The following is a 23,143-nucleotide window of genomic DNA, read 5'->3' on the forward strand; positions in this document are numbered from 1 at the left end:
CTCAAATCAAAAAACTCAGAACAAACGCCAGAAAGACAATTCTATAGACCATGCTATCAACAAACTTCATATCAAAATGATGATCCGGTGATTTTTGGCGAATTTTTCCGCCAAGCAGACAGAATCTATTTCTGGACAGCATGTCACAACTTTTGAACTTTCTTGCAAACGGAGGCTAAAACTGGGCAGAAAGCTTGAAAGTAAAGATACAATGATGTTGCTACAGTAGTAACAAGAATCAATACCACTAAAACTGAAAGTAAAAAAAAATGGGTTGCCTCCCAACAAGCACTTTCTTTTATGCCTTTGAGCTAGGCATGATGCAAAAAGATCAAGTATTATCAACTCCAAAAGAATAACTTGCCCGAGTAACGGACTCATATGGTAACTTAATCTTCTTTCGAGGGAAGTGTTCCATTCCTTTTCTAAGGGGAATTGAAATTTAATGGTACCTTCTTTCATGTCAATGATAGCACCAACGATGCGGAGAAAAGGACGTCCCAAAATAATTGGACATGAGGGATCACACTTAATGTCCATAATAAGGAAATCAACGGGAACATAATTATCATTGACAACAATAACCACACCATCAATTCTCCCTAAAGGTTTCTTTATGGAAGAATCAACAAGATGAACACCAAAAGAACATTGATCATAAGGTTTCAAATCAAGAATATCATACATTCTTTTGGGCATAACGGAGGCACTAGCTCCAACATCAAATAAAGCAAAGCAAGTGATGGGCTTATAGTCCCAGGGTAGGGTCATAGGTCTGCCCTATAGGTCCTGCCCAAGGACTACCCTTCATAGAATACAAGGCCCTTAGACAGTTCCGACTGAACTAAGGATGCCCCCATCATCCAGTCGGCGACGATCCACTCGGAGCATATCTAACGTACCGACTGGAATCCACTCTGTACATCGTAACCTCCCAGGAGGGCAACGGTCATACGTTTTCATACACCATTATTAGCATTTAAAGCGTACGTTACATGTAACGTAAGGATTTACTCGCCACTATTCCACCCCTGTCCACCGGGCCATTATGAAGGGCAACACACTCTATATAAGCCGCCCTTCACCACTGGTACGGGGGTTGGCACTTGCTGTAATCCTATAATCTACTCGACACAAAGCTCCCAAGAGCACTGAGACGTAGGGCTTTTACCTCCACCGTAGAGGGGCCTGAACTCATCCATCCTCGCCGTAGCTAAGGCTCTGCCCATATACTTTCGTACCCCATACTTCTACTGTCAGACTTATACCCACGACAGTTGGCGCCCACCGTGGGGCGGGCGTCTAAGCGACTTCCGGTGAGTTTGCGATTTCATCTTTTCGTCATGTCATCCGGCGGAGATCTGTGCATGGGTCATGAGATCCTCTTCGGTGCCCTCTCCTTCATCGCCGACGATTCGGCATGGCTTCGGGATGCGCCCCTCGACGTCGAGGCGCTTCCCAGTCGCGGGGCTACGCACTTTTGTGCCAGTCCCTGCGGTGTTCTTCTTCTCAAGCCATCGACCCCGGTGTCGATCTTCGCCCCCGTCACGCGCTGCAACAAGAGATCCCGTCGTCCGCGGCTCCAGCGTTGGGTGCGACACGCCCAGACGCGACAAAACGCGTCCTCTCAAGTGGCGGTGCTTGAATCGGTTGTGGTCCCGCCGCCATCCCAGTGCTTGGAGTCAGTTCCGACTGAACTTCCTTCCGAGTATCCGGGTCGCGAGCCTGCAGCCGAAGTTCTCATGGCCGATTCCCACGAAAGTCCCCTCGGGACTGGGCGGAACAAGCGTGAGTTCGGAGAATCATCCGGCGTTCGTCGTCAGCACCATCGTTCTTCCAGTCGACGCACTCGCCAGAGCAACGTCGAGGTGTTCCGCACACCCATCCTCAACTTGGCTGTAGCTGCCAGAATAGCCGATTCTCTCCAGCCGACTGATTCAGAGGCTGGTAGGGGAATCGAGCAGATCCGTGCCTTGTTGCATATGGTGCAGCAACAGAATTCAGCGGTCTCCCAGTCGCACAACAGGATCCACAACAGTGTTGTTCAAGCGAACACGCATCAGTCGGTTTTCAGTCTCGACTCTCACCAGCGACGCAGAGGGGGCAGCCGTTCCAGGGACCCAAGTCGGAATCCTCTTCCCATTCAGTCTCATCCCGAAGATCGTCGCCGTTCGCGTACTCCTCCGCGGAGTGTGCCTTACGGACCCCGGCATTACGATGATCGTCGTTCGGGCGATGGCGCGCAGGCCTGATGCAAGAGGGTACATCACCCAGAAGAAGGTCGACAGAAGTCGAGCCCACCGTGATGGTCACGATAGAGACCGTCCGAGTGGAAGCAGGACCGTTGTTTCTGGCCCCGAGTGCTTCAGTCGGGCCATCCGCTCAGCTGACATCCCTCCCAACTTCCGATTGGCGACGGGAATCAGCAAATTCACGGGAGAGTCCAAACCAGAAACTTGGTTGGACAACTACAGAGTGGCGGTCCAGATCGGTGGAGGAGATGACCATGTTGCCATGAAACATCTCCCACTGATGCTCGATGGTTCGGCGCGAGCTTGGCTAAACCAGTTAGCTCCGTCAAGCATCTACAGTTGGGCAGATTTGGCCCGAGTCTTCATCAGGACCTTCGAGGGTATGTGCAAACGCCCTGCTGGTCTCGTAGAGCTTCCACATTGTGTCCAGAAGCAAAACGAGCCCTTGCGCGATTTCATGCAGCGCTGGACGACCCTCTACCACACGGTGGAGAATGTTACAGAGCACCAAGCAGTCTGCGCCTTCAAGGCAGGCGTGTGGTACAGAGATCTGTACCTGAAGTTCGGTCGGACAGGCGACATCTCCATGAGCAAGATGATGGAGATAGCCGCGCGCTATGCAAATGGTGAAGAGGAGGACCGCATATGTAGCGGCAAGCATAAGTCAGTCGCTGATGGAGACGGGAACAACAATCGGAAGCAGAAGCAGAAAGCTCAATCCACTCCGCAGGCAGAAGCAGCAGCCGTTACAAATGCCAAGTTCAAAGGCAAGGAGAAAGCACAGTACACCCCCAAGAAGAGGCAGTCAGGAAACTCCATCCTAGATCAACCGTGTCCAATCCACACGAAGACGGATGAAGAAGGCAATGTCATATTGCCGAAGCATACCACTCGGCAGTGTCGCCTCCTGATCCAAGGATTCGGTGAAGGACAGCCGAGTGAGAAGGACACCGAGCAGGATGATGAGGACAAGGAGGATCCGTTCCCCCAAGTCCATGCAACGTTGATGATTTTTGCTGATGTTGAAAGCAAAAGTCGACTGAAGCTGGTCAACAGGGAGGTAAACATGGCAACCCCATCCACTCCCACGTTCCTCAAGTGGTCACAGACTGCGATCACCTTTGATCAGTCAGACCACCCACCACACGTACCCACCCCAGGGAGGCAAGCTCTAGTCGTCGACCCGGTGGTGGAAGGAGTTAGGCTGCGCAAAGTCCTCATGGACGGCGACAACGGCTTGAATATCATGTACGCCGACACTCTCAAGGGAATGGGCATTCCGATGTCCAAACTTAGCGAGAGCAGTATGCAGTTCCACGGAGTCGTCCCAGGAAGAAAGGCCAAATCACTCGGCCAGATTGCGTTGGATGTCGTCTTCGGCTCTGACAAGAACTTCCGCAAGGAGAAGTTGACATTCGAGGTGGTCGACTTCCAGAGTGCATACCATGCGATTCTGGATCGTCCGGCATATGCGCGTTTGATGGCCCGTCCATGTTACGTCTATTTGAAGCTGAAGATGCCCGGTCCCAAAGGTGTGATTACTGTCACAGGCAATCGGCAGCGAGCCGAGGAGTGTCTGCAGCAGGGGTCGAGAATTGCCGATCATCAGATGGCTATACTCGAGCTGGATGAGTACAAGAAGACCGCCGACCCCGCTGACCTGATGCGTTCAAAGAAGCCAGCTTCCGAGTCCGCATTCCAGTCGGCGGGAGACACGAAGAAAGTCAGCATCCACCCGACGGACGACGCCACCGCCCCGACAAACATCTCCACCACCCTTGATCCAAAATAGGAAGCTGAGCTCATCCATTTCCTCCGTGAGAACTGGGACATTTTTGCATGCAAGCCTGCTGACATGCCAGGTGTACCCAGGGAGTTGGCTGAGCACCGACTGCATGTGGATCTTGCCGCTCGGCCCGTCCGAGAACGCCTGCGTCGGTCCGCGGCGCACAAGAGGAAAGCAATCGGAGAGGAGGTGGCTAAACTTTTGGCAGCCAACTTCATTCGCGAGGTGCACCACTCCGAGTGGCTCGCTAATGTTGTCATGGTGCCCAAGAAGGACAAGTCTCTCCGTATGTGCATCGATTTCAAGCATCTCAATAAGGTCTGTCCGAAAGATCACTTTCTGCTCCCCTGCATTGATCAAATTGTTGATTCGACTTCGGGTTGCGAGCGCTTATCCTTCCTTGATGCCTATTCGGGCTATCATCAGATCCGTCTGTATGGTACAGATGAATTAAAAACAACCTTCATCACCCCATTTGGGTGCTTCTGTTACATCACTATGCCATTCGGTTTGAAGAATGCAGGAGCAACTTTTATGCGCATGATCCAAAAATGCCTCCTAGACCAAATCGGTCGAAATGTGGAGGCATATATGGATGATATCGTCGTCAAGTCACGCAAAGGTTCCGACCTGCTGACTGACTTGGCAGAAACATTCGCCAACCTACGTAGGTATGATATCAAGCTCAACCCAGCCAAGTGTTCATTCGGCGTTCCCAACGGGAAGTTACTCGGTTTCTTCATTTCCGAACGAGGGATCGATGTCAACCCCGAAAAGATCGGGACCATTGTTCGAATGGAGCGGCCGGTAAGAGTACATGATGTTCAAAATCTCACAGGTTGCCTAGCGGCTTTGAGCAGGTTTATCGCTCGACTCGGCGAGAAGGCGTTACCTCTGTACCGACTCATGAAGAAGTCAGATACCTTCGAGTGGACAGACGAAGCCCAAATCGCATTCGACGACCTCAAAGCCCTGCTTTCCACCCAGCCGGTTCTTACTGCCCCGCTCAGTAAAGAACCCCTTCTTCTGTACATCGCGGCTACAAATCAAGTCGTCAACACTGTTCTGACAGTCGAACGCGAAGAAGAAGGCAAAGCGTACAAGGTTCAGCGGGCAGTATATTATCTTTCCGAAGTCCTCACTCCTTCCAAGCACAGGTATCCCCATTATCAGAAGCTTATTTATGGGATCTACATGACTGCAAAGAAGGTGGCTCATTATTTCCAAGACCACTCGGTATCTGTCATATCTGATGCTCCGTAGTCGGAAATTATCCACAATCGGGACGCATCAGGCCGAGTGGCAAAGTGGGCAATGAAGATGCTATACCGCGACATCAAGTTCGAAGCCAAGAAAGCTATAAAGTCTCAAGCTCTTGCTGACTTCATAGCAGAATGGGTAGAACAACAGCAACCGACTCACATCTACTCGGCTCATTTGACCATGTTCTTCGATGGGTCCAAGATGTTGAATGGCTCCGGCGCCGGCGTAGTGCTCATATCCCCGAAAGGCGATAAACTCAAGTATGTGTTGCAGATCCGTTTTGATTCTTCCAACAATGAAGCAGAGTACGAAGCCCTCCTTTACGGGTTGCGCATGGCCATCACACTCGGCGTCCGTCGCCTGATGGTCTATGGCGACTCAGATCTACTAGTTAATCAAGTAATGAAGGAGTGGGATGTAAGGAACCCCACCATGACTGCATACTGCAAGGCAATAAGGAAGCTCGAGAAGAAGTTTGAAGGTCTGGAACTTCACCATGTTCCCCGACTGAAAAACCAAGCAGCAGATGAATTGGCAAAACTTGGATCCAATCGGAGACCGGTCCCGAGTGATGTCTGCCTCAAGCACCTACACCTCCCCTCGGTAAAAGAAGATCCTTTTACAGAGGAACTAGTACAATCGAAGATCTCAACAGATCCTACTGAAGTCGAGGTCCCCGCTGTGGTTGATTTGATCATGGAGATTCTAGCTGTCATTCCCGAATGGAGTGTGTCGTTCATTGCGTACATCATGAGGCAAGAGTTACCAGAATACGAAGTCCAAGCTAGGCAGATCGTTCGCAGGTCGAAGTCCTTCACCGTCATTGATGACCAGTTATACAGGGAAAGTATTTCAGGCGTCCTTCAGTGGTGTATCTCTCCTGAGGAGGGACAGTTAATCTTGGAAGAAATTCACTCGGGAACCTGCGGTCATCATGCCTCCTCAAGGGCAATCGTCGCCAAAGCATTCAGAGCTGGTTTCTTCTGGTTGCAGGCGAATGAAATGGCAAAAGATATGGTCGACCGTTGCGAAGGTTGTTAGTTCTATTCAAACAAGTCCCACAAGCCAACGTCTGCGCTGAAGTCAATTCCTCTTGCTTGGCCATTCGCCGTGTGGGGATTAAATACAGTCGGACCATTCAGAACAGGCCAAGGAGGATTCACCCATCTGTTGTTAGCAGTCGACAAGGTTACCAAGTGGATTGAAGCCAAGCCTATCAAGAAGCTTGATGCCCTTACGACCATCAAATTTATCAGACACATCATTGCCAGATACGGGGTTCCACACAGCATAATCACCGACAATGGCACAAACTTTGACTCGGACAGGTTCAAAGGTTTTTGCACAGGCCAAGGTATCTGAGTGGATTTTGCATCCGTGGCGCACCCCCAAACAAACGGGCAAGCAGAGCGGGCGAATGGACTTATTCTTCAAGGGTTGAAGCCTCGACTCCTGCGAGAAGTTGGACATGCCGCCGGCGCATGGGTCACCGAGCTGCCTTCGGTGCTGTGGGGCCTCCGCACAACTCCGAATAGATCGACAGGGCGATCCCCGTTTTTCCTAGTTTATGGAGCAGAGGCAGTCCTTCCGAGTGACTTGCTTCACAACTCTCCACGAGTCGAACTCTTCTCCGAAGCCGAAGCAGAGCAAGCCAGGCAAGACAGAGTGGATCTTCTAGAAGAAGAGCGCGAGATGGCACTGATCCGTTCAACAATTTATCAACAAGATCTGCGGCAATTTCACGCGCGGCACGTCAGGAGCCGCACATTCCAAGCAGGCGACCTGGTGCTCCGAGTGGATCAACAGAGACCACACAAGTTGGCTCCCGCCTGGGAAGGACCGTTCATCGTTTCTAAGGTGCTGAACAACGGAGCATATCGACTCTACAACCTCGACAGGGAAACGGACGAGCCGCGAGCATGTAATGGAGATCTACTGAAGCGCTTCTACACATAATCGCCGACGGAGACAATGTAAAGAACAAGTATCATCGAAGTAATACAAAGCAGATTGATTTCTTGCCGATTCAAAATCCTTCCGCGTTTGCAGACTCCGGTCTAGAAAACTAACACCGAGTGTGCGCTAAAAGTCACGCTCAGGGACTTAGCCGCGACCCAGAGTCGCCTAAGTAACAACTCGCTCTGAGTGTGCACGAAAAATCACACTTGGAGACTTAGCTGCGACCCAGAGTCGCCGAAGTACAAACTCGCTCCGAGTGTCCACGAAAAGTCACACTCGGAGACTTAGCTGCAACCCAGAGTCGCCTAAGTATAAACTCGCTCCGAGTGTGCACGAAAAGTCACACTCAGAGACTTAGCTGCGTCCCAGAGTCGCCTAAGTACAAACTCGCTCCGAGTGTGCACTAAAAGTCACACACGGAGACTTAGCTGCGACCCAGAGTCGCCTAAGTACAAACTCGCTCCGAGTGTGCACTAAAAGTCACACTCGGAGACTTAGCTGCGACCCAGAGTCGCCTAAGTACAATATCGCTCCGAGTGTGCACAAAAAGTCACACTCGGAGACTTAGCTGCGACCCAGAGTTGCCTAAGTACAAACTCGCTCCGAGTGTGCACTAAAAGTCACACTCGGAGACTTAGCTGCGACCCAGAATCGCCTAAGTAAACAACTCACTTCGAGTGTGCACGAAAAGTCACACTCGGAGACTTAGCTGCGACCCAGAGTCGCCTAAGTACAAACTCGCTCCGAGTGTGCATTAAAAGTCACACTCGGAGACTTAGCTGCGACCCAGAGTCGCCTAAGTACAAACTCGCTCCGAGTGTGCACTAAAAGTCACACTCGGAGACTTAGCTGCGACCCAGAATCGCCTAAGTAAACAACTCACTCCGAGTGTGCACGAAAAGTCACACTCGGGGACTTAGCTGCGACTCAGAGTCGCCTAAGTAAAAAAGCTTCCTCCGGAGTGTATACTCGAGATACACTCGGAGTCTTAGCAGACCCTCATTGAGGCTCATGTGGATGTGAAGACAACTGATAACTACATGAGTAACAACTCGCTCCGAGTGTGCACGAAAAGTCACACCCGGGGACTTAGCTGCGACCCGGAGTTGGCTAAGTAAACAACTCGCTCCGAGTGCGCACTAACAGTCACACTCGGGGACTTAGCTGCGACCCACAGTCGCCTAAGTAAAAAATCGCTCCGAGTGTGCACCCAAAGTCACACTCGGGGACTTAGCCGCGACCCAGAGTCGCCTAAGTAAAAATTCGCTCCGAGTGTGCACCAAAAGTCACACTCGGAGACTTAGCTGCGAACCAGAAGTCGCCTAAGTAAAAAGCTTCCTCCGAGTGGGCACTCGAGATACACTCGGAGGCTTAGCAGACCCTCATTGAGGCTCATGTGGATGTGAAGAGAACTGACAACTACATGCTCCGCATGTTTGCCATTGGCTTCACCAAGAGACGCCCAAACAAAAACTACGAGCCAAAATCGTGTCAAAAAAAACTCAACGAAAGAAGAGCAAAAGATCCGATTCGAATTCAAGTTGGATCTACGATCAGTCGGCTCGGTGTGAATCAAGTTTATCCACACTGAACCACGAATGTACCGGCCAACAGCAGTGGCCAAAGTTTAATACAGATTCCACTCAGCATACCGAGGTAAATGGCATTCAGCATAAAGTTTATCAAGCGTCGCCGGGACTGGCAGGCTCCACAAAGGTGTCGAGGTCGATTCCACCTGCAATCCGAGTGGCTGTGTTGAGGAAGGTCTCCATGAAATCTTCAAATCGAAGCTTCTTGGTGTTGGCGACCTGCAACGTCTTCAGCTTGTCTTCACGAGCTTCCTTGCAGTGCACTCGGACCAGAGACAGCGCCACGTCCGCACCAGACCGAGCGGCAGACTTCTTCCATGCCTGCACTCTGCTTGGAACGTCCTCCAGTCGAGTCATCAACCCCTCTATCTCGTTCCGGGAGTCATCTTCAGGCCACAGCTCCTTGTCGATTCGGCCGACAACTCTTCTCAGGTGACCAATGAAAGGGCCCACTCTGTTAAGGCGAGAATGCGCTCGGAGCATGTCCCGGTTAGCTTCATCGCCGAGTGGAACGTTCGGAACAAGCAACCGTTCAATTTCGGCTGTTTCAGCCTCAACATCCCGACAGAAATCTGCAAAGAAAAGACAAGCAGAAAATAAGCGTGGAGTGAACTCCAAAGTCGAAGCTTCTGTCACGCTGATCTTTATATATTTTTCTCGAGATTTTTGGGACTCTGTAAATTGGGGTAAAAGTCCGTGCAAAAAAGACATCAGTAGACAGAAATTGGCACTGGGTGCACTGAGTTAGTAGGTTAGTCCAAATTTGTGTAAAAAGGTATGAAAGTGTCGCAAAACATATAACAATGTCACCCAAAAGATCATGGAACAAGCAAAAATTATAGATACGGTTGGGACATATCAACAACGTCTTCCCACGTGTCACAACTCTGGAAGTGCCTCCAAGCACCAAACTGTTCGGATACTTACAAGAACATCAATCATCAAGCCATCAATCTTCACTAGAACTCACATATCGTGAGAGTCTGATCCGCATCCTGGATGAAGCCGAGCGTTGTACTCGAAACCGCACCATCAAGTACTTCAAGGTCCAGTGGAGCAACCACACCGAGGCAGAAGCAACATGGGAGCGAGAAGACTATCTTAGATCTGAGTTTCTGACCCTTTTTAGCACCTAACTTAAGAATCTCGGGGACGAGATTCTTATAAGGGGGATAGGTCTGTCACACCCTGCTTTTGCACCACTTTGTCAATATTGCTTCTTTTCAAATTTGGAATAAATTAAAAAAATGAGTAAGTGCCATGAGTGTCTTGATTGTCATTGCTTGTAAGTGTGTTTGTGAGAAGATCACCAAAAATAAATTCTAAATAATTATTTCTTCAAAAATCCCTTTTAATTAAATTTTGTAACCACAAATCCGTGCTTTGGGATTGCACTACGAGCCCCTGATTTAAAGGGAGTGCTTTTACCCAAAGGTTTTATTCTCATTCTATTATTCATATAACTCTTCAAAACCATAAAATAGTTATTTTTAAAGTCATTTTCCTATTTTAATTATATGCCCTTTTCTAAGGCCAGAAATGGTATTTCTTGGTGGAAAATTATTTTTCTACATTAGAGAAATCTGATAAACTTTAGGAAGACTCTAAGGACATATATTTTCCATACATAAGAGTTTCAACCCCTTGTCATATTCAAAATATTGGACTAAACCCTTGAAGACCATTTTTGTCTATTTTGACCTTTTGAAATATTTCCAAAGGAAATATTCTCAATAAATTCTAAGAAAATTGTAGCATGTCCCACATGCTATATTTGGTGATCATGCCAAGTTTCACCACCATACAAGGTGGTTTGATTCACCAAATAATCGAGAAACCCTTTCTGTCTAGAACCAAGTTGGAACAACTCTACATTGCCAAGTTTGTCCAATTGGTCTCAAACTTTGCAAGAGTGCTCAATGCCCCAAATAAGGAGGGCATGCCAAGAATTGGATTTGTGGGAATTGATTTGACCACATTTTCTCACAAGATTGTACATCAGCCCATTTGTGGGTATTTTCAAGTTTACATTGTCAAACTTGTTCAATTGAGCTCAAATTTGGTAAAGCCTCCTATTTATGTCCACCATCCAATCCTATTAACTATCAAAGCCATCGGAGGAGGTTAACTCCCCCAAACCAGCATCAAACACCTTCTGCCAGTTTAGAAAACCAATAACTAGCACCCCCAACACTTACTCCCTTCACTCCAAAATTGTGTCACAGGTTGCCTGTGCCTCCCCACAGTTGCAGCCGAGACATCCAACACCAGTTCAATGAGAGGGAGCCAAAATATCCAATTAAACAACTGAATCAATGCTGACAGCATCTGTTTACCACTCCACCTTTTGACCAGTTTGATTCCCCTAGGCCCCAAGCATCCAGAGGGCATCTAATCCACCCCAGACTCCCCCAGACATGGCCAAGATGCGCCAGAGGACGCTATCATGCCGTGGCATGCCAAAGATCCGCTCTGGACACGCTACAGGGCGCACCCGAGTCGAGGAAGGCCAGCCACTGTTAGTTCCGACCCCCTCCCGTTGCCCCTCTTTGACCACAATGTCGACCGAGGCTAGGGAAGTGTCGGGATCCTCTCTTCCCCTTATCCTCTGCCTCTGGCGACGCGTGCCCGCGCGCGCCTGAACTGGCCAGGAAAACCTCACAACCGCGGTGCGCAAAGAGCCTACCCCCGCTCCTCCTGAAGATCCCCCGTGGTCTAAAACCACGTCCGCAAAACCACGGGCTCACTCCCGAGTCCTATCTCCCCCTCTGGCCACTGCAGCAGCATCGCCGGTGCACCACCTCTCGATGGATCGTCGCCCGCCTATATAAAGGCCCCCCCAGCTCTCCCCCGCACCTCCAGCACCTCGCTCTAACCTCCAATTGACCACCCCCAATGCCCCTTTGAGCTAAACGAGCACCAGTGCTCGAGATCGACCGAGGCGCCGCCGCGTCGGGGCTCCGTCGATCTCGGGACACAGGCACGCTCTGACACTCGTTCACCTCTCCTAAGACTGCAAGAGCTTCCTGGTCCTCCTCCACCTCTTCCCCGACCTTCTCCAACCTCTGAGCGTCGTCGCCAACGCCTTCCCAAAAGCCTCCCCCATGGCTTCTTCGTCGCCCTCAAGCCACCAGCGACGTTCGTTCGACCCTCATCTGAGAAGCGGGAGTGTGAGGAGTCCATTCCTGCACTCGCCCGTCCTCGACATCACCAGAACTGCCGCCGGTGAGCTCCCCCTCCCCTTTGTCCTGAGGTAGGAGACGACTCCGACAAGAGGGCCCCACCTGTCGGCATGCGTCTCTCTCCTCCTCTCTCCCCTCAGTCGCTGGCCACAGGGCTGCGTGCGTGAGGTTTAAACCTGACGGCGCGCGCGCCTAGGCTGGCTGGCTGGCTAGCTGGCCGGTTGGCCAGTTGGGCCCGCCCAGCTGCCGGCCTGGCCAGTGAGCTGGCCCTTTTCTTTATTCTTTTTCTGGAGTTTCAAAATGAATTTCCACTGGATTAAATATTCACCCAAATTCAAATCTTTTTCCACCATAATTCTTGTAAAATTATGTAGTATTTAATAATATTGCTTGTGCAATTTTTATAAAAACCTTTATACACAGTTTTAAATTAAAACCTAGTTCAAGTATTTTAGCCTGTGTTAAGAAGACTTTTAAAAGTATTTTTCCATTCCAAAACCAGAAACAAATATTTTTAGAAATAATGCTAGTATTTTACATAATAGAGTGACATTTTAGATGTGAGTTTGTGCTTTGTTTTTGGTAGTGATTCTTCTTATTATTATTACTATTACGACAATAGATCACGCGTTTGACGAAGGACTTGGACCCGAAGACCTCGAAGACCCCAGATACCTAGCTGACAAAGGCAAGCAGCCCTTTGACCATGTCTAAGAAATTATTTTCATGCATGCCATGTTGATTACTTTATTCCGATGCACATGATCATGATTAATTGGTAAGCCTCGGTAAGGTGTTACTGATGGCTCCTCTGGAGTACTTGCATTTGAACATGACCTTACCACCTATGAGGGTCATACAGATAAAAGTTGACAAGTAGTTAGTAGTTCTATGCATAGGATGAGCATATGCATGATGATGGTAACACAGAGGTGATTACAAAGAATTTTCCAAAAACCCCGTTGGATGCCACTAATGCCCAAGGGTGATGGTGTTGAGTTGGATGACCACTTGAGAAAGAAGTGGTGTACCAAGGAAGAAATTGGTGTATGTGTGTGTGTGGTTTCGAAAGCAAGGAGAGATTTAAGATGTGTCGACCGTCCCAACCTTACATGTGCGACCACGATACCCCTTTATGGGATCGGGCTTTGTTGATTACTTTGGTCGACGCTAGCAGAGAGCCCGCATTACTAGTGACGGAGGTGATATGTTCACTCTCGGGACAGGGTCGTGCCAGGAAGGGCGGCTATGTTGTTTTTACAGGTTCCGGGCACACTGTTGGTCCCCGCATGGATGATACGATCTAGAGTTGGTGCTCGTAAGACGTACATCATGTGGGCTAGGTACCAATCGAGTGGATTGTTTGTCTAGTGTCTTCACGGGAAAGGTAATGATCGGGTACTTACCTCGGGTATGTTATATACCGCGAGTTGTGGATGACACGGAAGTGTCCCGGGTCTCGTGGGCACAATGCGCAACCTGTGTAGAGTGTAAAACTATTCAAATAGTCGTGTCCACGGTCAAGGACAGTTGGGCAATCCTGCTTAAACTACGTCCAGCCATTTTCACATAAACCACGTGTGTGTGAGTATAAGGGTGTTACACGGGAAAGAGAATAAAAGGTTCAAGTCCGGTGACTTTGCAAAGAGGGTGAACCGTGAAGTGTTCAACCCTCAGCAGATATGTTGATATATGTAACCTTTTCTTATGATTACCATCTACATTATGATGCATGAATATACCTACATTTGACCATGTTATTACAAGTTAAGGAAAACTTGCTTTTCGCAAAAGCTGCATACTAAAGATATATCATATTGCATTATTGCCTTGTTCCTCATCATGGGTTGCTTGCGAGTACATTTAAAGTACTCATTGGCTTGCCAGTGGTTATATTATTTGACCAGACATGGAGGAACCGGATTATGGAGAAGAATTCATCGTCGGAGATGGACACGCGAACTAGGACGTTTTCCAGTCAAAATGCCTGTAGGTTAAGGCTGATGGCATGTGTTCACGTTTTCTACCAAGATTTCCGCTATTAGTTGAGTTGGTGTGATTGGCCTTTAAGGCCCTATCTATATAAGACTTGACCATAATGGTCCCTATCTATATCAGACGTTAATCATGGATGTAAGACTCTTGTTATTCAGTATCTGTGTGTTCAATGAGCATTGATCTCTGGGATCACTGTACACGTTCATTCCGGATCTCGACTCGTAAGTCGGAGTGCCCACAAGGAGGATGAGAGCCCATAAGACAAACTTGAAAAAAAGTCACCATCCGCCTGCACACCACACTTGTGAGGACTAAAAAACTCTAACCCAAACTAGTAGCCATAGCGGAAGCACCGGGATTACTCTCCCCTCCACCGGCCGCTAGAGTGGCAGCCAGAGCAGAGACAAATCCACGGGTTTGCCGGCAAATCCTAGAAGGGAAACTTTAGGGACGGTTTTAATGACGGACGAAAAAACCAAAGAAATAATTAACAAATAATTTTTTTTGTGGGACATGGTGGTTAATTTACTTCAGGTTTATGGACAACATAGGGTAGGCAGATGGACGAAAAATCAAAGAAGCACACCGTCCTTTATATTATTATTATTAGATATAAATATAAAGTATATATTTGTGTTCTTGTATCGTATTACATATTTAATGAAGGAAAAATCTAAGTAGACGCGCCCCATGCTGGCTGTCCGGTGCGGCGGCTCGGGTCGCATGCAAACAAGTGATTATCTGTTTTTATTATTATATTCCAAACAGGTTTGCAAGAGTAATGATACACAAGCCTATAAGCTGCTAAGCTAAAGTGCGCTGCACTTTACACGTGTGCCAGGTGCTAGTGCTATTCTCTTTGTATAAAATTGGTTGTTGTTCTTTTTTCGCTGCCATACCGTCCTAGCCTATGATATGGGATTAATTATAAAGGTTTAAACATTGTAGCTAGGTATTTTTAATATGATTAAGTGTGCATTTTTTAAAACATAGTTAACCAAGTAAGCAAGTATAACATATAATTATGATAATTTGATGTAATTATTTTGGCAAGCTAAATGAATAAAATGACAACTCAACACAATACAAATGACAAGTACTAGTACATATGTTTTTCTGGCAAGCTACATGAATATGACAACTCGACACTGTACAACTAAGATGTAAAATTAGTTGGCAACTAAGTTATCTTTAGTCTGGCCACTAAGTGGCTAATACTCTCAGAACTAATTCTGATAATTTGGTGTAATTTTTTTTGGCAAGCTATATGAAATAATAATGGCCACTCAGGTACAATTAGAAAGTGACAACTGGAATGTAGTTTTTTTTTTCTGATAACTAAGTTGATTAAATGTGGCTACTAAGTGGCTTATAATTTGACAACTAAATAATAATAATCTGACAGCTATTGATTAAAAAAAGGTGTCAAAACATGTCGATATGGGATGTAGTTTTGCAGATCTAGTTGCGAGAAAGCTAACGGTGAAAGCGGATCGTTAATTGGATTTATAGTTTAAGAGATAAATTTTTTTAAAAATTTAACATTAGAGGAATCTTTACTGACGTCATCCTGGTGTATCAATTTGCATGCACAGAAAAAACCGCCACACCGGAAGGCCTTGGTGCAGCGCCGCTATGTAGTGACATCCTTTAGAACATGCATGTATTTTTTTTATGTAGAGGCCGAAGGCAATCCTACATTTAAAAGAAAAAAAAAGCCAAGAAGTGCTGCTTTTTTAAAAACAGAGTTAAAATTTCATGGAGTCCAGAGGAGTCTACACTAGTACAACCCGTGTATAGTGATAATGAAAGCAACAAGGGCGGCCGGCCGGGCCGGGGCAGCAGACTAGTACCCATGTTGAGATTCACTATGTGACTCTTCCATTCCTATAATATTTGTACTATAAACCTAATAAGGCCTTAATCTATGTTTCCATGGAATTATAGTAACATAAAACAACCCTATAATCGTATTCAACTCGGTCTTCGATCGTGATATACTCATTCCTTAATGGTCCTCCGCGGCGGATATGGGGAAGCGGCAGAGCGGGCAGGCGCGGCTGGTCCGGAGCCACCTGAAGATGCAGGTCTCGTGGTATCCATGGGAGCACGCCATCTTCCTGATCTTGTCACCTGCCTCGAAGCTCTCCATGCAAACAGCGCACTCCGCCTCCCTCGTCTCCTCGACGGCTGCCTCCTCCAGCTGGGCGATGGCCTCCTCGGACGCCGGGACCGCGCCGAAGCTGTCGCCCCTGTACGTAGGCAAATCGACGTCTTCATCGCCGTTACTTCTGGCTCCGGGAATGAAGGCATGCAGGATAGAGTTAACCTCCCGTATCCGAATCTGTGTGATCAAGCCGCCTGGCATAGAGAATGAGAATGAGCGTGTCCCTTCGCTGGCGGCCGCGTCGTAATATGGGCCGGGGCCGTCCATGTCGCGTGAAGCGTTTATCGAAAAGGATCGCGTCAAGTCACCGCGGCGACGGTGATGATGATGAATCGGCAGTGTAGGAACGAGAGAGGTTTGTGAGGTGAGGGGGCGGAAACGAACGGGTCCTGCTGCTTTTGTGGGGGGAGTCCAGCAATCCGGTTCCGGGTGAGATTTCATTTCATATACCATCTCGGACTCGATGCCCGGGGAACTGAAAGCCCACGAGGTTGCAAAAGCCTAGCCCATACCCAATAGCCAACCAGAGAAAGCCTACCCGGTTGCCAGCTCTCAGCCCAAAAGGACGAAACGCTACGCTGTGTCCCGTGTCCACACAAACAAACCCGTCCTCTAATACTCAAAAGAAAAAGAAAAACACAAACCCGTCCTCCAATCCAATCCTCAAAAGAGAAAGAAAAAGAAAAACGTCCTCCAGCCAGGTCCGCCGCCGCCCCCGCCCCCATCCAGCCGCCGCCGCCGCCGCCGCCGCCGCGAAGAATGGAGCAGCTTTGGGGCACGCGGCGTTGCGTAGCTCCCACACAACTCACGTGGCATATAGATTTAGTGTTGACCGAGGAGATCGGGACTCTCTTCCACACCTACTCGTCCCCCGCCTGGAGCATCCACCGGTTAGCCTTTGCAAATCTTTGCAGACGGAGGCCGCATGCCTCGGATTCTTCGTCCCTGACCCCGATTCTCCCTTCGTACGGGGTGTGGCCACCAGCCGGGCATGGCCGGCACACCGCGCTGCCATGCCCCTGACCCGGCAGCCGCCCTTCTCCCGGATCACGGCTTGTTGAGGTAAATAGTACGCATGTCACCGTTTAAGATTTGCATAGTGAAATGACGTGACGCTGTGAAAATTGTTAAATGATAGTGCCCTGGCCCCGTGGATCGCCAATCAAGTGTTGGTTCATGTCCATTGGGCTATAACCCATATTGACAGTTCAGACTTCAGACACACTTGTCAAAAGAAATGCAGCCTTCACCAAGGCGTTAGTCAATCGCGGATTCACCGGACGCCTTGGGCAGGTTGGTGTTGCCCAGGCAGTGGCCTTCTACAACACCAGAAAATTACCACAGTACTAGTGAGTAATGATCAGTGTACCTGCTTAAAGATAGGATGGCCTGTGCCAAGGTGCTTACTGGTGTTGGTTCTGACTATTTTGGGCGTGCCTGTCATTGTCTGGGTTTGTGGGCTTCCCAAACATGTGTCCAACCAAAGCATGTTGCTTAGCAACTACTCCTATAAGTGCTGACAATGACTAAAGCAAAATTCCAAACATGATAACAATATATACTGGATCAGTTTTGCCACTGTAACTTCTACGTACAAGACGGATCTATGTTCTAATAAAGTAATAGTTCCAGTGTACCAAAACTCTTGTTACCTTGTTAACCCAGAATCAAGTCATCGACGATACACGCTTGTTGGAACTTCCAAAGAGTAGTCTTCCGTAGTCTGATCAGGTTGACTGCAATATTTGTCTATTTCTGCCCAGTGGATATGAAGGTGCCAAAGGAATAAAACGAAAATTCCAACAGTATTCCTTGGATACGTCAATATGCCAATACTTTGCCTTTACCATGGATCTTTCTAAATTCATTCGAACAAACACGGTAAAAACTTCTTAGCTTGTTGCTTTCGGTTCAATTATGTCTTAGACACGCAATCCTATGTATGTGTTAGACACGCTATCCTATAAATGTACCAGTGCCAACAACCAGAGAAGTTGATCCAGCCAGGACACCCAAGCACTAGTTCCTACGTCCTGTACGAACACAGCAATCCTTCCTCAAGAAGGCAGAAACGATGCACGCTCCATGCGCACACACTCAGGGCACGGTGGATGACTTGGCACAACTTGGCCCGGCCTTGTACGAGTGCATGGCGCATGTGATCGAAGGATCTTTTGACAAGACTGACCGCAGCCTTAGGAAGATCAGAAAGCTCGCCTCTCTAGTGGACGGGCCACTGCAGCGTATGTCCATGATAATCGCCGACAGCTTAGCCCGCCGCCTTCTATGCCCCATCCAGGGCTTTGCTGCTGCCCTCATCGACCCGTCTCGCTACCTCGAGCAGTCCTGCCTCCGGGCTGCCCGCGAGAACTTTGCCAGCATCAGCCCCTACCTCAGCACTGGCTTTGTCACTATTAACCGGGCTATGCTGGAACAAGTCCAGGATCAAAAGGTCAAACTCTACTTTAATTTTGCTTAAAGATGCAAAAAAGATTTCCTGACTAGATATATATGGCTGTCTAGATATATTTACAGCTATTTTTCCTGACTTAGTTTGGATTGGTTGTTGTTCCTGAATGTGAAATGGCATGCCTAATCTAGCTAAGTTGGTGCTATAATAACATGGGATGCATTGCTTATTTTCTTATAGGATTTTACAAGTTTCAGAATCAACGTTATTTAATTATGTGTTATGTATTACTGGCTTAGCATGCCAATTTTAGTCAGTACATTGGTAATGCAGTTTTCTCCATCTTGAATGTTTTGTTGACCTATTTGTTGAAGTGTTACTAATATGTGGAATTGTGGATTAGATCCCAGGATTATCAATAGTTGATGGGAATGAAAATCCAACTTACATATTGTGCTTATTGGTACCTATAATTATTTTCCCTGAGATGGTAATATTTGAAGATTATTACTCCCTCCATCTCGCATGAGGTGGCACCACAAGTTTTTTCCTATGACCAAAGACAATGAGCTGGATGTAATCTGGGGTGAAATTTGGACTGAAATACCCCTAATGAAACATACATCTGCAGTTAATTTATTTCATTTGGTATGCCCGGGGTGTGAAATGTTACGTGAACTTTTTGATAATTTTTTTGAAATGTTTTCATTATTTTTGGCACCTTTTGTGACTATATATTTTCTAGTAAACTAGTTTTAAGCCATGTGCTACTGTGTTAAGAGGTTCACTAGTTCAATGTCACAATATGTACCTGTATTTACATTGAATATGGGCTTGTATTGGTCAGCAAATCTAAACACATATAGTGTGTGCTTTTCTTAACTTGTAACCTCTCTAGTTATAATCAGGTCCAAGATATAAAATATGTTCAGTTCCTCTTGATTTATTAGAGATCTTTAGGATTCCCTCCTCTTCTGATCAGATATAATTTCTCTAGTTATGGTACTCGATTTGCACCATCAAAATCATGTCCAATCTAATAGAGTATAAAAACATTCTTGTTTCTCTCAATGAATTAGAGAATTTTTCAGATTTACTCCAGTACTGATTTCAGGATTGTTGTGGCACCTCTAATTTTACACCTGGTTTATATGTGTATAGAGATAGCATATACTGTTACCACAATATAGATCTCCTTAAGTAATGTCTCAAATTATGGTGCATATTTGAATAAAAATACATCATGGAGAGTAAGAGGAATCGGCATCCAAGCTTGATGCCTTGAGTTTCTTACTCTATTATACGCAATATTGGTTCTACCAGCAAGGCCAGGTTTCCTTCACTATTGTCTAGATTCCTGTGATATATTTATGACCACTTTGCATGCAGTGCAAGCTTGGGAACTTCTGAATTCTAATGATGGTGGCACTGCAGGTTGTCCGAATTGTTGACTTGTCTTGCTCAACCAGCCACCCGTGGCAGTGGCTCAAGATTCTTCATGATTTCCATGGCCGCCCTGGGGGCCCGCCCGAACTACGCCTAACTGTTGTCCATGAAGACATTGAGTTCCTGGACAACATGCAGGCGCTCCTGTGCAAGCAAGCTGCTAACCTCAAGCTATTCTTTCATTTCGACAAGGTGATTGGCAAACTCGAGACATTGGACTTCAGCAATCTCCGCGAGATCCTGAAGATAAACTTCGGTGAGGCAGTTGTGATCAGCTGTGCTCTACAGATGCATCGCCTCCTTGCAGTTGATGACAGTGTAACCCGCGACGGCATTGCTCAGCTCCAGCAAATGGCGAACATGGCTCGGCTTAAGCAAATGGCTTGCCCAGCACGCAGTCCGGCATCTACACTGAACTATCCACAGACACCATCCCCTCAACGCCAGATACCAAGATTGCTGGTGAGCTTCCTCTCCGCCATCCGCGCCCTTGAACCGAAGATCATTGTGATGATGGAGCAAGACGCGGACCACAACACCCCGCTGTTCCACGATCGGTTCACCGAGACAGTCCACTACTACGCCGCCCTCTTCGACAGCCTCAATGCGGTAGGTGCAGCCAACCCGCAGAGGGCACGCGTGGAGAGGGTGCTCCTTGGGGAGGAGATCAAGAATATACTGGTATGCGAGGGGGTCCAGCGGCATGAGCGGCATGAGAAGCTGAGCCAGTGGGAAATGCACATGCAGCGTTGCCAAGTTGACCATGTGCCCCTCAGCTTTGAAGCCATCAGGGAAGGCAAAGAGAGGCTGATGAGCTACGGATTGAGACAATGCAAGTGTGACGAAGGCAATGCCGACCTTCTGCTGTGCTGGGGTGCAACTCGTCTGTACTCCATCTCAGCCTGGAGACCACACAGCCAGAACGCAGCACCAAATAATGTGGCTGGCTAGCTCAGTAGATCTCCCAGTTCATGGTGATTTCTGGAGCTGCGGAGAAGACGCTGGTGCTAAGGGTATGCTTGAATGGCAACTCAAGTTGATTGGTGCGAACCTTAGGTATGTAGAGATGAAAGTGATGTGCTATTTTCTGGAGAACTGGCACCAAACTGAATTGAATTGTCAGAGATGCTGATCCGTTCATAGTACATCCTTGGATCCATATCCATCTCATCGTACTTTTACCCTGCCTTCACCAAAGTTAGATTTTTCACTTAGGATATGGTTTAGGGTGTCTTTTTTCTATGTTATTGATCATCTTTTCGGTTGGCCAGCTGAAAGAGAGCAGAGTTGGTTTTGGAGTTGCAAAAGAAGTGTAGTAAGATGGCATACGTTCTTGTGATTGCCTGCTTCGATATGCCATATGTTTTCCTTGAATTAGGAATATACCCAGTGTGATCCTCCTTGTCTTTTCCTGTATAATGTATGTGTGCAAATTTGTTGACCAGAAATAAGCATTGGATGTAAAAGGATGCAGTACATGATGTGGTCAAATTCTAGTGGGCACTCCAAGAACTCCATCTTGGTATCACCTGCCGTTTGTATATTCGGACAAATCCAAAGTGTCGACTCTCCTTTTTGGTTATTTGACCAATGTAACGAGTTATACCTCACAGAAAAATATATCATTAGAAACTTCAAATGTTATACTACTAATAGTATAACTTTTGTGATATATGGTACTCCCTTCATCCTGAAGTATAAATGGATAGAAATGAATGTGTCTAGAACTAAAAGTATGTCTTGATACATCCATTTTCACAACAAATAATTAGGGATGGAGAAAGTACTTATTACTATGGTCAAATTGTCAAACCATAGATACATATGGGCCTTTTAAACCGGAAGGAATGAGCATCTGACAACATGAATTGTGAGGTTAACGGGTGGGACATGATTACACTTTTTTATGGAACTAAATGTGTACGTGCGTTGCTACGGGCAAAACATGAGGACTGTCTTGGTGTGTCATGGCAAGCACTAAGAGCAACTTCAATGGGGCGATCCAAACGGGCGGTGATTTCATTCGCTTTTTGTTCGTTTGGGTCGGCCTCCCGTCCGTCGTCCGTCCTGTTTTAGATATAGGTCGACAGCGCGCCCAACGCGCCGACTCATATGTGTCGGCTGGCCGTCCTATTTTACATGATTTTCATAGTTTGAATCAAATAACATAATTTGGACCGAATAAAATAGCATAGTTATTATAAGCCGAATAAAAATAAAAAAGTCTCACATAGTTTCCAATAGTTTTGCAAACGAATAAAAGAAGATAAATCTATTGGTTGCCAACATGAGCCCACATATGCTCAACCAAATCATTTTGCAGTTGCACGTGAGTTTCCCAATCACGCATGTCTTAATGAAATTGGGTGAACTGTTCAAACGTTGCCGTTCTTCCATTCTTAGGCACAACATTCTCACCCTGAAATTGAAACCCTTGATCGTACAGACGTTCCGGGCGCTCGTCTTCTACGATCATATTATGCATGATCACACAAGCAGTCATCACCTCCCATAATTTTTGCGTGCTCCAGGTATTAGCAGGATACCGAACGATGCCCCATCGAGATTGCAAAACACCAAAGGCACGCTCAACATCCTTCCTGGCACTCTCTTGCTCTTGGACAAATCTTTTCCTCTTCTCTCCGACAGGGTTGGTTATTGTCTTGACAATAGTGGTCCACTGAGGATAGATACCATCACCCAGGTAGTATCCTTTGTCATAGTTGTGGCCGCTGACAGTAAAGTTCACCGATGGGTTGTTGCCTTCGGCAATCCTAGCAAACACGGCAAGCGCTGAAGCACGTTAATATCATTGTGTGATCCGTCCATGCCAAAGAAAGAGTGCAAGATCCATAGATCTTCAGACGCCACGGCCTCTAGTATGACAGTGCAAGCCTTGACATGGCCCTTATACTTCCCTTGCCAAGCAGAAGGGCAGTTCTTCCACTCCCGGTGCATGCAGTCTATGCTACCAAGCATCCCTGGAAGCCCCTGCTGGCATTCATCGCCAACAAAAGGGTTGTATCTTCAGCAGTCGGCTCTCTCAAGTACTCAGGGCCAGACACAACACTAACAGCCTTGCAAAACTTAT

The 23,143-nt window shown here is 47.4% G+C and overlaps 1 protein-coding gene across 1 annotated transcript; it reads left to right on the forward strand.

Annotated features, from left to right (window-relative positions):
- Positions 1–16,895: 16,895 nt before the first annotated feature.
- LOC123448181 (scarecrow-like protein 3) lies at positions 16,896–21,528 on the forward strand. The gene is made up of 2 exons (XM_045124992.1): positions 16,896–18,648; positions 20,041–21,528. Exons 1-2 carry the CDS (start codon positions 18,271–18,273, stop codon positions 21,001–21,003), a joined length of 1,341 nt encoding a protein of 446 aa, XP_044980927.1. The 5' UTR covers positions 16,896–18,270; the 3' UTR covers positions 21,004–21,528.
- The last annotated feature ends 1,615 nt before the right edge of the window (positions 21,529–23,143 follow it).

Source organism: Hordeum vulgare, chromosome 4H (assembly GCF_904849725.1).
Source record: "Hordeum vulgare subsp. vulgare chromosome 4H, MorexV3_pseudomolecules_assembly, whole genome shotgun sequence".
NCBI classification, from domain to species: Eukaryota; Viridiplantae; Streptophyta; class Magnoliopsida; order Poales; family Poaceae; genus Hordeum; species Hordeum vulgare.